Source organism: Pseudophryne corroboree, chromosome 7 (genome assembly GCF_028390025.1).
Source record: "Pseudophryne corroboree isolate aPseCor3 chromosome 7, aPseCor3.hap2, whole genome shotgun sequence".
Classification (NCBI taxonomy): domain Eukaryota; kingdom Metazoa; phylum Chordata; class Amphibia; order Anura; family Myobatrachidae; genus Pseudophryne; species Pseudophryne corroboree.
Window position 1 is genome coordinate 306798680 of NC_086450.1, and position 14682 is coordinate 306813361.

The 14682-nt window shown below is 47.0% G+C and overlaps 1 protein-coding gene across 3 annotated transcripts in view; it reads right to left on the minus strand.

The window, feature by feature from the left end:
- Positions 1-10117: 10117 nt before the first annotated feature.
- Positions 10118-14682, minus strand: part of CARHSP1 (calcium regulated heat stable protein 1) — a 117417-nt gene continuing 112852 nt past the window's right edge. For all 3 annotated transcript variants that reach the window (XM_063932362.1, XM_063932364.1, XM_063932363.1), the window contains exon 4: positions 10118-10818. In XM_063932362.1, coding sequence (XP_063788432.1) covers positions 10656-10818 — 163 coding nt within the window. In that variant the 3' untranslated portion in view covers positions 10118-10655. The remainder of the gene's footprint in view (positions 10819-14682) is intronic.

A 14682-nucleotide genomic window follows, 5' to 3' on the forward strand; every position in this document is an offset into this window, starting at 1 on the left:
TTATGTGAAGATGCGTTTCCGGACTTGACCATCTTCCTTGGAAGCTCACCCCCAGAGTGACTGCCCCCCAACCTCGGAGACTTGCATCCGTGGTTACCAGGATCCAGTCCTGGATCCCGAACCGGAGCCACCACAGAAGTGAGACTCTGGTGTTGGGAGATAGAATTATCCAGCGGTGCATATGAAGGTGGGATCCGGACCATTTGTCCAACAGGTCCCACTGGAACACTCTGGCATGGAACCTCCCAAACTGGAGGGCCTCGTATGCCGCCACCATTTTTCCCAGCAATTGAATGCATTGATGAATGGAGACCGTTTTCGGTTTTAGCAAGAGTTTTACCAGACTCTGAATTTCCCGAGCTTTCTCCATGGAGAGGAACACTCTCTGTTGGACCGTGTCCAGTATCATGCCCAAAAACGACAACCGGGTTGTCGGGATTAACTGTGATTTCGGCAAGTTCAGGAGCCAGCCGTGCTGTTGTAGAATTGTGCAATGTCCTGCAACAATTTGTGCTTGGACCTCATCTTTATCTGGAGATCGCCCAAGTACGGGATAATTGTAACCCCTTGCTTGCGCAGGAGAACCATCATTTCTACCATTACTTTGGTGAAAATCCTCGGAGCCGTGGATAGACCAAACGGAAACGTCTGAAAACTGGTAGTGCGTATCCTGGATAGCAAACCTCAGGAAACTTTGATGAGGAGGATAAATGGGGACATGAAGGTAGGCGTCCTTGATGTCCAATGAGACCATGAATTCCCCCTCCTCCAGACTGGAGATCACCGCTCTGAGAGACTCCATCTTGAATTTGAATTTCACCAGGAAGAAATTGAGAGATTTCAGGTTGAGGATTGGTCTTACCGAGCCATCCGGCTTCGGCACCACAAACAGGCTCGAATAAAACCCCTGCCCCTGCTGTGCCAGGGGTACTGGGACCACAACCTGATTTTGACACAAGTTTTGTACTGCACCGCAGACCAGAGCCCTGTCCGGAAGCGAAGCTGGTAAGACTGATCTGAAAAAACGGTGAGGGGGAACGTCTTGAAACTCCAGTTTGTACCCCTGGGACCCAATACTCAATACCCAAGGGTTTAGACCCGAGCGAACCCAGACCTGACTGAAAAGCTTTAGGCGTGCCCCCACCGGTGCGGGCCCCTGTAAGGGAGACCTGGCGTCATGCGGAAGATTTGGCAGAAGCCGGGGAGGACTTCTGCTCCTGGGAACCCGAGGATGCAGGTACCCTCCTGCCTCTTCCTCTACCTCTGGTAGCCAGGAAGAAGTTTCCTCGGCCTCTTCTATACTTGTTGGGCCGAAAGGACTGCATTTGATAATGTGGCGGTTTCTTCTGTTGCGTAGGAACAGAAGGTAAAAAGGTAGATTTACCCGCGGTAGCTGCTGATACCAAATCAGTAAGACCGTCACCGAAAAGTTCACCTCCCTTAAAAGGAAGACACTCCATATTTCTCTTGGAATCAGCATCAGCATTCCACTGGAGTCCAGAGTGCTCGCCTAGCCGCAACGGACATAGCATTCGCCTTAGCACCTAGCAGGCCAGCATCCCTTGCAGCCTCTTTCAAGTATGCAGCTGCATCTCTGATATAACCAAGCGTTACCTGGATGTTATCTCTATCCAGAGTATCCCAATCAGAAGACAAAGTGTCTGCCCACTTTTCAATAGCACTACTGACCCACGCAGACGCAATAAGAGGCCTGAGCAGCATCCCTGTAGTAGTGAAAATAGCCTTTAGGGTAGCCTCCTGCTTACGGTCTGCCAGCTCCTTAAGGGCCGTTGATTGGGCTGCAGGGAGGGCTACCTGTTTTGACAAACGCGCCAGGGCTTTGTCTACTGTGGGGGGATTTTCCCACGTATCCCTATCAGACTCGGGAAAGGGGTATGCCACCCTGATCCTTTTAGTAATCTGAATTTTTTTATCAGGGCTGTTCCTAATGCTATCAAAGAGAGCGTTCAGTTCGAAACAAGGAGGAAAGGTAACCGAGCGCTTCTTTTCCTTGTAAATAAGGACCATGGTTTCAGGTGTAATAGGGTCCTCATTAATATTCAAGATATCTTTGACAGCAACAATCATATACTGAATACTCTTAGCCAATTTAGGGTCCAACCTAGAATCAGCATAATCGACATTGGCCTCCGAGTCCGTGTCGGTACCCGTGTCAACTAACTGGTCAAAACTACGCTTGTGCGACCCCGCAGGGTCTTGTATTTGTAATAAAGCGTCCTCCACTGATCTTTTCCACACCTGGGATTGAGATTCAGACTGATCACATTTTTTATTTAATGACGTGACACTAGCATGCAAGGCATTCAACGTAGTTAACCAATCTGCAGTTGGCGGTGCCGACAGGGCCACCCCCAAAACATTCGGTGTCCCTGATAAATTATCCCCCGAAGAAGGATAATCTGCCTCCGACATGTCGACTACCCAGAGACAGCACACACACCAAGCCTGTGAGGAAACACAAAGGGAAATAGCCAGCTCACACCCCAGCGCCAAATAAGCAGGTCTGACCACACTAATAAATGTCCCAGAGCTGCTGCGCTTCACTTATAATAAATAAATATGCCCCCCCTTCTGTTTTGAGCCCCCTGGTACTTGCAGCGGGTGAGGAAGGACCAGCGACTTCACTGAGGAGGAAAATGGCGCCAGTGAGGAAGAAGCCCCGCCCCCAACATGGCGCGCTTCGTCCCTCTTAGTTTTATATATCTATCCTGGCGGGGGTATTGTGGACAGTGCCTGGGCACTGAATATCATTGCCAGCCAGTTTATAGAGGTAACAAGCTCCCCAGACCCCTCCCCCCCTCCCCCCTCCCTCATCGCCCAGCGGTGTGACCTGAACGGGAGCCTTGCGCACACTGAGCAAGCCGCTGTGCGGTACCTCTTATATGCCGTCTTTTTGAAGAAGATGTCTTTTCCTCAAGACTCACCTGTCTTCTGACTTCTGGCTGAAGAGGGGGGACGGCAAGCTGTGGGAGGGAGCATCCAGGAGAGCCCGGCGTTCATTTCCCCTCAGGAGCTGAAGGCATCCTGTCAGCAGCAGCAGAGCCCTGAAACTCATTAGAAGTGGGTCTAGACTGCTCTCACCTTTTTCCCACGTAGCAGGGAGTCTGTAGCCAGCAGATCTCCCCAAAATAAAAAACCTAACAATAAGTCTTTTCAGAGAAACCCTAAGAGCTCCCCGAGTGCCCTGTGTCTCGTCCGGGCACATTTCTAAAACTGAGTCTGGGGAGGGATATAGAGGGAGGAGCCAGGTCACGCCCCTTTGAAAGTCTTAAAGTGCCCATGTCTCCTGTGGATCCCGTCTATACCCCATGGTCTTTTGAGAGTGCCCAACATCCTCTAGGATGAAATAGAAATAATAAGATTTTACTTACCGATAAATCTATTTCTCGTAGTCCGTAGTGGATGCTGGGGACTCCGTCAGGACCATGGGGATTAGCGGCTCCGCAGGAGACAGGGCACAAAAATAAAGCTTTAGGATCAGGTGGTGTGCACTGGCTCCTCCCCCTATGACCCTCCTCCAAGCCTCAGTTAGGATACTGTGCCCGGACGAGCGTACACAATAAGGAAGGATTTTGAATCCCGGGTAAGACTCATACCAGCCACACCAATCACACCGTACAACTTGTGATCTGAACCCAGTTAACAGTATGACAAACGTAGGAGCCTCTGAACAGACGGCTCACAACAATAACAACCCGATTTTTTTGTAACAATAACTATGTACAAGTATTGCAGACAATCCGCACTTGGGATGGGCGCCCAGCATCCACTACGGACTACGAGAAATAGATTTATCGGTAAGTAAAATCTTATTTTCTCTGACGTCCTAGTGGATGCTGGGGACTCCGTCAGGACCATGGGGATTATACCAAAGCTCCCAAACGGGCGGGAGAGTGCGGATGACTCTGCAGCACCGAATGAGAGAACTCCAGGTCCTCTTTAGCCAGGGTATCAAATTTGTAGAATTTTACAAACGTGTTCTCCCCCGACCACGTAGCTGCTCGGCAGAGTTGTAATGCCGAGACCCCTCGGGCAGCCGCCCAGGATGAGCCCACCTTCCTTGTGGAATGGGCCTTGACAGATTTAGGCTGTGGCAGGCCTGCCACAGAATGTGCAAGTTGAATTGTGCTACAAATCCAACGAGCAATCGTCTGCTTAGAAGCACCCAGCTTGTTGGGTGCATACAGTATAAACAGCGAGTCAGATTTTCTGACTCCAGCCGTCCTTGAAATATATATATTTTCAATGCCCGGACAACGTCCAGCAACTTGGAATCCTCCAAATCGCTAGTAGCCGCAGGCACCACAATAGGCTGGTTCAGGTGAAACGCTGACACCACCTTAGGCAGAAACTGAGGACGCGTCCGCAGTTCTGCCCTGTCCGAATGGAAAATCAGATATGGGCTTTTATACGATAAAGCCGCCAATTCTGATACTCTCCTGGCTGAAGCCAGGGCCAGTAGCATGGTTACTTTCCACGTAAGATATTTCAAATCCACCGATTTGAGTGGCTCAAACCAATGGGATTTGAGAAAATCCAAAACTACATTAAGGTCCCACGGAGCCACTGGGGGCACAACCGGGGGCTGTATATGTAGTACTCCTTTTACAAAAGTCTGGACTTCAGGAACTGAAGCCAATTCTTTCTGGAAGAAAATCGACAGGGCCGAAATTTGAACCTTAATGGACCCCAATTTGAGGCCCATAGACAATCCTGTTTGCAGGAAATGTAGGAATCGACCCAGTTGAAATTCCTCCGTGGGGGCCTTCCTGGCCTCACACCACGCAACATATTTTCTCCAAATGCAGTGATAATGTTGTGCAGTCACCTCCTTCCTGGCTTTTACCAGTGTAGGAACGACCTCTTCCGGAATGCCTTTTTCCCTTAGAATTCGGCGTTCAACCGCCATGCCGTCAAACGCAGCCGCGGTAAGTCTTGGAATAGACACGGTCCCTGCTGAAGCAGGTCCCGTCTTAGAGGTAGAGGCCACGGATCTTCCGTGAGCATCTCCTGAAGTTCCGGGTACCAAGTTCTTCTTGGCCAATCCGGAGCCACGAGTATCGTTCTTACTCCCCTTTGCCGTATAATTCTCAGTACTTTTGGTATGAGAGGCAGAGGAGGAAACACATACACTGACTGGAACACCCACGGTGTTACCAGAGCGTCCACAGCTATTGCCTGAGGGTCTCTTGACCTGGCGCAATACCTGTCCAGTTTTTTGTTGAGGCGAGACGCCATCATATCCACCTTTGGTTTTTCCCAACGGTTCACAATCATGTGGAAGACTTCTGGATGAAGTCCCCACTCTCCCGGGTGTAGATCGTGTCTGCTGAGGAAGTCCGCTTCCCAGTTGTCCACTCCCGGAATGAACACTGCTGACAGTGCTATCACATGATCTTCCGCCCAGCGAAGAATCCTTGCAGCTTCTGCCATTGCTCTCCTGCTTCTTGTGCCGCCCTGTCTGTTTACGTGGGCGACTGCCGTGATGTTGTCCGACTGGATCAACACCGGCTGACCCTGAAGCAGGGGTTTTGCCAGGCTTAGAGCATTGTAAATCGCTCTTAGCTCCAGTATATTTATGTGAAGAGACATCTCCAGGCTTGACCATACTCCCTGGAAGTTTCTTCCCTGTGTGACCGCTCCCCAGCCTCTCAGACTGGCATCCGTGGTCACCAGGACCCAGTCCTGTATGCCGAATCTGCGGCCCTCTAACAGATGAGCACTCTGCAACCACCACAGAAGAGACACCCTTGTCCGTGGCGATAAGGTTATCCGCTGATGCATCTGCAGATGCGATCCGGACCATTTGTCCAGCAGATCCCACTGAAAAGTTTGTGCGTGGAATCTGCCGAATGGAATCGCTTCGTAAGAAGCCACCATCTTTCCCAGGACTCTTGTGCATTGATGCACAGACACTTTTCCTGGTTTTAGGAGGTTCCTGACAAGTTCGGATAACTCCCTGGCTTTCTCCTCCGGAAGAAACACCTTTTTCTGAACCGTGTCCAGAATCATTCCCAGGAACAGCAGACGTGTCGTCGGGTTCAATTGAGATTTTGGAAAATTCAGAATCCACCCGTGCTGTTGCAGCACTACTTGGGTTAGTGCTACTACGTCTTCCAGCTGTTCTCTGGACCTTGCCCTTATCAGGAGATCGTCCAAGTAAGGGATAATTAATACGCCTTTTCTTCGCAGAAGAAACATCATCTCGGCCATTACCTTGGTAAAGACCCGAGGTGCCGTGGACAATCCAAACGGCAGCGTCTGAAACTGATGACAGTTTTGCACCACGAACCTGAGGTACCCTTGGTGTGAAGGGCAAATTTGGACATGCAGGTAAGCATCCTTGATGTCCAGGGACACCATAAAGTCCCCTTCTTCCAGATTCGCTATCACTGCTCTGAGTGACTCCATCTTGAACTTGAATTTTTGTATGTACAGGTTCAAAGATTTCAGATTTAGAATAGGTCTTACCGAGCCGTCCGGCTTCGGTACCACAAATAGCGTGGAGTAATACCCCTTTCCCTGTTGTAGGAGGGGTACCTTGACTATCACCTGCTGAGAAAACAGCTTGTGAATGGCTTCCAATACCGTCGCCCTGTCTGAGGGAGACGTTGGCAAAGCAGACTTTAGGAACCGGCGAGGGGGAGACTTCTCGAATTCCAACCTGTAACCCTGAGATACTACCTGCAGGATCCAGGGGTCCACCTGTGAGCAAGCCCACTGCGCGCTGAAATTCTTGAGTCGACCCCCCACCGCTCCTGAGTCCGCTTGTAAAGCCCCAGCGTCATGCTGAGGGCTTTGCAGAACCCGGGGAGGGCTTCTGTTCCTGGGAAGGAGCTGCTTGCTGCCCTCTCTTACCCTTTCCTCTGCCTCGGGGCAGATATGACTGTCCTTTTGCCCGCTTGTTCTTATAGGACCGAAAGGACTGCGGCTGAAAAGACGGTGTCTTTTTCTGTTGGGAGGGGGTCTGAGGTAAAAAGGTGGATTTCCCGGCAGTTGCCGTGGCCACCAGATCCGATAGACCCACGCCAAATAATTCCTCCCCTTTATACGGCAATACTTCCATATGCCGTTTGGAATCCGCATCACCTGACCACTGTCGCGTCCATAAACTTCTTCTGGCAGATATGGACATCGCACTTACTCTCGATGCCAGAGTGCAAATATCCCACTGAGCATCTCGCATATAAAGAAAAGCATCCTTTAATTGCTCTAAAGTCAATAAAATACTGTCCCTATCCAGGGTATCAATATTTTCAGTCAGGGAATCCGACCAGACCACCCCAGCACTGCACATCCAGGCTGAGGCGATGGCTGGTCGCAGTATAACACCAGTATGTGTGTATATACTTTTTAGGGTAGTTTCCAGCCTCCTATCAGCTGGATCCTTGAGGGCGGCCGTATCAGGAGACGGTAACGCCACTTGTTTCGATAAGCGTGTGAGCGCCTTATCCACCCTAGGGGGTGTTTCCCAGCGCGCCCTAACCTCTGGCGGGAAAGGGTATAATGCCAATAACTTTTTTGAAATTAGCACTTTTCTATCTGGGTTAACCCACGCTTCATCACATACATCATTCAATTCCTCTGATTCAGGAAAAACTACAGGTAGTTTTTTCACACCCCACATAATACCCCTTTTTGTGGTACTTGCAGTATCAGAGATATGTAAAGCCTCCTTCATTGCCGTGATCATATAACGTGTGGCCCTACTGGAAAATACGTTTGTTTCTTCACCGTCGACACTAGATTCAGTGTCCGTGTCTGGGTCTGTGTCGACCGACTGAGGTAAAGGGCGTTTTACAGCCCCTGACGGTGTCTGAGACGCCTGGGCAGGTACTAACTGGTTTGCCGGCCGTCTCATGTCGTCAACTGATTTTTGTAATGTGCTGACATTATCACGTAATTCCATAAACAAAGCCATCCATTCCGGTGTCGACTCCCTGGGGGGTGACATCACCATTACCGGCAATTGCTCTGCCTCCACACCAACATCGTCCTCATACATGTCGACACACACGTACCGACACACAGCAGACACACAGGGAATGCTCTATTGAAGACAGGACCCCACTAGCCCTTTGGGGAGACAGAGGGAGAGTTTGCCAGCACACACCCAAGCGCTATAATATATATGGGAACAACCCTATATAAGTGTTGTATCCTTATAGCAGCTTAAATATAGTAATATCGCCAAAAAAAGTGCCCCCCCTCTCTGTTTTACCCTGTTTCTGTAGTGCAGTGCAGGGGAGAGTCCTGGGAGCCTTCCTCACAGCGGAGCTGAGCAGGAAAATGGCGCTGTGTGCTGAGGAGAATAAGCCCCGCCCCCTATTTCGGCGGGCTCTTCTCCCGGAGTTTGTGAGATCTGGCAGGGGTTAAATACATCCATATAGCCTCAAGGACTATATGTGATGTATTTTTAGCCATAAGAAAGGTATTATACATTGCTGCCCAGGGCGCCCCCCCCAGCGCCCTGCACCCTCAGTGACCGCTGTGTGAAGTGTGCTGACAACAATGGCGCACAGCTGCAGTGCTGTGCGCTACCTCATGAAGACTGAAAAGTCTTCTGCCGCCTGTTTCTGGACCTCTTCAATCTTCGGCATCTGCAAGGGGGGTCGGCGGCGCGGCTCCGGACTCCATGGCTGGGCCTGTGTTCGATCCCTCTGGAGCTAATGGTGTCCAGTAGCCTAAGAAGCCAATCCATCCTGCACGCAGGTGAGTTCACTTCTTCTCCCCTAAGTCCCTCGATGCAGTGAGCCAGTTGCCAGCAGGACTCACTGAAAATAAAAAAACCTAAAAACTTTTTCTAAGCAGCTCTTTAGGAGAGCCACCTAGATTGCACCCTGCTCGGACGGGCACAAAAACCTAACTGAGGCTTGGAGGAGGGTCATAGGGGGAGGAGCCAGTGCACACCACCTGATCCTAAAGCTTTATTTTTGTGCCCTGTCTCCTGCGGAGCCGCTAATCCCCATGGTCCTGACGGAGTCCCCAGCATCCACTAGGACGTCAGAGAAATACATTTATTTATCCTTTCGGGGGTGTTGGACTGTGCCTAGGCACTTTTAGTCCCACTAGCCAGCTTTTCTGAGGTAAACAGGCTCCCCAGGGCGCCCCCCCCCAGCGGTGTGTACTGTATGGGAGCCCGGCGTGCACGGTGCACTCGCTGTGCGGTACCTCTGTAATGCCGTCTTAGTGAAGAGAAGCCTTCTTTTCTTCTACATACTCACCTGTCTTCTGACTTCTGGCTCTGAAAGGGGGTGACGGCAGACTGTGGGAGCGAGCATCCGAGAGTACCCGGCGTTCATCTCCCCTCAGGTGCGGAGGCATCCTGTCAGCAGCAGCAGAGCCCTGAAACTCATTAGAAGTGGGTCTAGACTGCTTTCCCCTCAGTCCCAAGAAGCAGGGAGGCTGTAGCCAGCAGACCTCCCTGAAAATAAAAAACCTAACATAAGTCTTTTCAGAGAAACTCAGTAGAGTTCCCCCAAGTGCCTCGGTCTCGCAGGGCACATTTTCTAAACTGAGTCTGGGGAGGGATATAGAGGGAGGAGCCAGGTCACGCCCCTTTGAAAGTCTTAAAGTGCCCATGTCTCCTGCAGATCCCGTCTATACCCCATGGTTCTTTTGGTGTCCCCAACATCCTCTAGGACGAAATAGAAACCAGTGTTGTCTGATAACTAGTCTTATGGTGTGTGCACACAAGGTCAAAATCGTAAGGAAAGTTAGTGTAGATCGCAAGGTGAAAGTCACCTTGCGATCCCGATGCGCGGTCGGTATCGCAAGCCTAGATAGACTGTGCAGGCAAGTCAATTTTGACTATCTCGTAGTCAATATTGACACTTAGCCAAAAATCGGACAAAACCAGTATCGCAAGCACAGTCATTATATGCTTGCGATACCGACCTAGTCCCTATCGCACAGTGAGAATCGGGGTTAGCCCGAATCTCACCGTGTGTATGCACCTTTAGACAAAAGTTAAGTATTACTTTTACAATAAAGTGTAAGTTTATTTATAATCAGTCAGTTGGTTACCATGTGTCAAACTATTTCTTTCCGTCAGAGAGCAGAAAAACCCACACAATACAAAGTATTAAAGACAAAGGATGGTGTAACTATTTAAACTTTATTAGCAATATTCAAATAAACATCTGAAAGACAGGTCTAAATGAGAACAGAATATCACTTTTGTAGTACAGTATATAGAATCAGATAAACATTTTTAATGCACAAGATGTATGTGCCATTAATATGGTTCTCAGCTGCAGTTCCCTCTTTTCTCCCATTATGGGTTATATAGGTATGCATAACAATGTTACATAGAAATACACTATACGAAAAGAGATTTAAAGCCAAACTGGTGTAATTCAAAATCTTAGTGGCAAATTCTAGACTAATATTTTTGCAGTCGGGCACCACAATTGCCAATTAAGATGTAGCCCTGATATTCTGTATAAAACCATGGGAATCAGTGTATTAGATGCCAAAAAAAAAATGTGATTACCTACTGGATTATAACACTATTCTCATGGTTACTTGAAAATTCATTTTTGTTGAAACCTTAAAAAGATTTTATTAAATTCTATTACAACCATGAACGCACAAGCCAAAATGTGTAAATAGAAGTAGATGCAGTTATGTATTTATGATGTGATGATACGACCAGACCACGTCTCGTGCTTTGAACCTGGAGCCAAATGAGTGATTACAACTTCTACAGCTTGATGTTTCTCATTTTTGGGTGGAATGGTGCAAATTTTGTAAGTGACTTCATCTCCTTCTACAGGAACATACTCTCCTTCAATACTGTTGAAGTGAAAAGACAGAAATAAATGGTATTTTGTGTGAAGAATTAATTTCTAAATGTTTTGCCTCCACTGACAAGATTCTTTTACAACAGTGTTTCTCAAACTCGGACCTCATGGAACCGTAACGGTGTTTCATCAAGCTATCCTCAGTAAATAGTAACACCTGTAGACCTATTGTGAGATAGTATATTAACACACCAGTGCTCCAGCTAGATGATCTGGAAAACATGCGCCGTTATGGTTCCATGAGGACAGACTTTGTATTACAAAATACATTTTCAAAATAAGCAATAAAGCAGATTAATTGCTACATGTGAATAGACAGACACACTGTATTTTTGCTATTCTAAGAGTGATTAGGCAAGAAAGCAAATTGAATTGGGATAGATTTAGATATAATAGTTGTATACACCGATCAGCCATAACATTAAAACCACTTGCATGTTAAGCAAATAGCATTGATTATCTTGTTACAATGATACCTCTCAATGACTGTGATATATTAGGCAACAAGTGAACATTCAGAGGGGCAAATGGCCAAGCGCAAAGATCTGAGTGACTTTGAAAAGGGCCAATGTGCAATGAGTAGACTGAGTCAAAGCATCTCCAAAACGGAAGGTTACGTGGGGTGTTCCAGTATGCAGTGGTTAGTACCTACCAAAAGAGGTCCAAGAAAGGAAACATTGGGAACCGGACAAGAGGGTTATGGTAAGAGTAATACTCTGCGGGGGAACCTTTGAACCTGGCATTCATGTGGATGTTTCTTTGACACATACCTAAACATTGTTGCAGATAAAGTACACCTCTTCTCGGCATGGTATTACCTGATGGCAGTGGATTCTTTTAGCAAGATAATGTGCCCTGCCACACTGCCAGAATTGTTCAGGAATGGTTTGGGGAACATGCAGATCTCTATCTGATCGAGCATCTATGAGATGTGCGGGAAAACAAAGTCTGAGCCCTGGAGGCCCCACCTCACAAAATATGGGACTTAAAGGATCTGCTGCTAACGTTTTGGCGCCAGACACTATTGGACACCTTCAGAGGTCTTGTGGAGTACATGCCATGATAGGTCAGAGTTTTGGCGGCACTTCAGGTTTTAATAAAGCGGTATTACGTCAATCAAACAGCCCATTGGCATGCAATGTTTCTGGGTGAAGCAGGACCTGTTCTCAGGCTGCTGTGAGTAACATGAAAACAAGCTTACTTTATAACCCCTGTGGAAGAACACCACAACTCCCAGAGCGACAAGGTGCACTGCCGCACGCCGAGATTATCCTCAGTGCTATGCGCTGATGTGTTGACATGGCAACTGCAAGACACTGCCTCATGCTCCGGAAGAACGGATCAAATATTTTAATATAAACACCTAAATGTGTCTGGTATGAAACACCACTGAAAGCACCTTGATAAATGGCTAAATCGATGGCAGAATTCCAATCAAATCACAGCCATTTATCAGAAACGTGTTCTGTGGAGTTACGAATCATGGCAGTCAGATGGGCAAGTCTGGGTTTGACGGATGCCGGGAGTACTTTACCTGTCTGACTGCATTATGCCAATTGTAAAGTTTGGCGGATGGGGGATAATGGTATGGGCCTGTTTTTCAGGGGTTGGACAATACCCCTTATCTACAGTGAAAGGCAATCTCAATGCTTCAGCATACCAAGACATTTTGGACAATGGCATGACTCCAACTTTGTGACAACAGTCTGGGGAGGGCCGTTTTCTATTACAAAATGACTGTGTCCCAGTGCACAAAGCAAGGACTATAAAAGATTTTTTTAGACATAATAATGAGATATCTTGGGATGGGGCCCAAGTCTAAACACAAAATTAATTTTATGTTTCACATACACCATATAAAACATATCTTGGAGGTAATTTTGTGCATTAAACAAAGTTTGTGTACACTGAACCATCAGAAAGCAAAGGGGTCACTTTCTCAGTCAACAAGTTCCGGAGTTTAGATTTTTGGATTAGAGATGCTCAACCTCTACTACCATACTTTTCTACAAAATTATTGCTTTTTTATACATGCAGTTATTTTACATTTTATACTAAATTACATTGTTGTTTAAAAACACTGTGTAATGCACATAAAGAACTTAATAAATAAATAATAAATTATCAAATCACAAATGGTTACTGCCCTTAAAACAATCTGAAAATAACAGCTTTAAAAATACTTCATGAATATCCACTGTAAGGGACAAATGGAATGGCCTTTGAATACATGATTAACAGTGGTGTTTTCCATCTTATAGCAGGAGTTTGTGGTCAGCAAGGCCAAAGTTATTAGATTAGGGATACATATACAATAGTCCGACTGATGGGATGCCAGCGGTCATATGAGCGTCACTGGCATCCCAAAGTAGAGATTCCCTATAGGGGTCGGGTAGGTATTTATACCCTCCCTCCCCGCAGCCTAACCGTACCCTCTACCCACCGCGGCTTACCTCTCTGCAGCCCTGGCAAAACCTAGTAATCAATGTCTGGATATCGGTGCTGGCATTCCAAATTCCAAGTAGTGTCGGTATTTTGACTGTCTGGATCCTGACCAGATCCTTTAGATTACTATTCATCATCATCATCGAATTGGAACAATTACAAATCTGAATAAATAATACCTCTTTCACGTTGCCAATGCCAGGTCCCACCCGGGAATTGAAAACGGGTCCTCACGGGAGGGACCTGGCATTGGACCCTAACAGCGGGCTTCCTGACCCACACAATATGTATTCAACCTGGGAATAACACAAATTTATTCCCAGGTTAAATTGCCGGGTCAGGCGACCCGGGAATTAGACTATTCCCCATTTCACACTGCACAGCATCGACCAGGCAATATGCCGGGTCAATACCGGGTTATTTGTGCGGTGTGAAAGGGGTATAAGAGTACAAGAGGGTTCTAATGGAGCTTCACTCTGAACTTGCAAGACCGCTATTTTTGATCTTTAAAAGATTCAGTTATATCAGGTATGGTTCGCAAATACTGTCGTATAGCGGAAGTTGTGCCAATATTCAAAAAGGGAAGTAAAGCTGAACCGGGTAATTGTAGACCAGTTAGTCATACATCTATAGTGGGGAAAGTATTGGAAGGTATTTTAAGGGATAGTATTCAGAAGTTCCTTGAAGTCAATAAGGTCATTAAAAGGAATCAACATGGATTTGTTAAGGACAGATCATGTCAAACCAACTTACTTGGCTTTTATGAAACAGTAAGTGCGAACCTTGATCAGGGTAAGGAGGTGGATGTAATCTTTTTAGACTTTGCCAAAGCTTCTGACACTGTACCACACATGCGACTTATCTATAAGCTACAAGAAATAGCGCTAGGGAGCACAATATGCACTTGGGTCAAAAATTGGTTAGATAATAGGGAACAGCGCGTTGTGGTTAATGCATCATTTTCAAATTGGACTGAAGTGCTAAGTGGTGTGCCACAAGGGTCTGTACTTGGACTACTATTGTTCAACATTTTCATTAACGACCTAACAGAAGGTCTAAAGAGTATGGTGTCAATTTTTGCAGATGATACCAAATTTTGTAAAGTTATAAATACGGAGGGGGATGCCGAGTCTCTTCATAACGACTTAGTTAAATTAGAAGCATGGGCAGCGAAATGGAGAATGCACTTAAATACAGACAAGTGTAAGGTAATGCACTGTGGTAGCAAGAACAAAAATAACACCTACATACTAAATGGGGTAACATTAGGGGATTCTGTACTGGAAAAGGACTTAGGTGTTCACATAGATAGCAAACTAAGCAGCAGAACCCAAAGTAGGATTGCAGCAAAGAAGGCTAATAAAATATTAGCATGCATAAAACGGGGAATTGATGCTAGGGACGAGAGTAT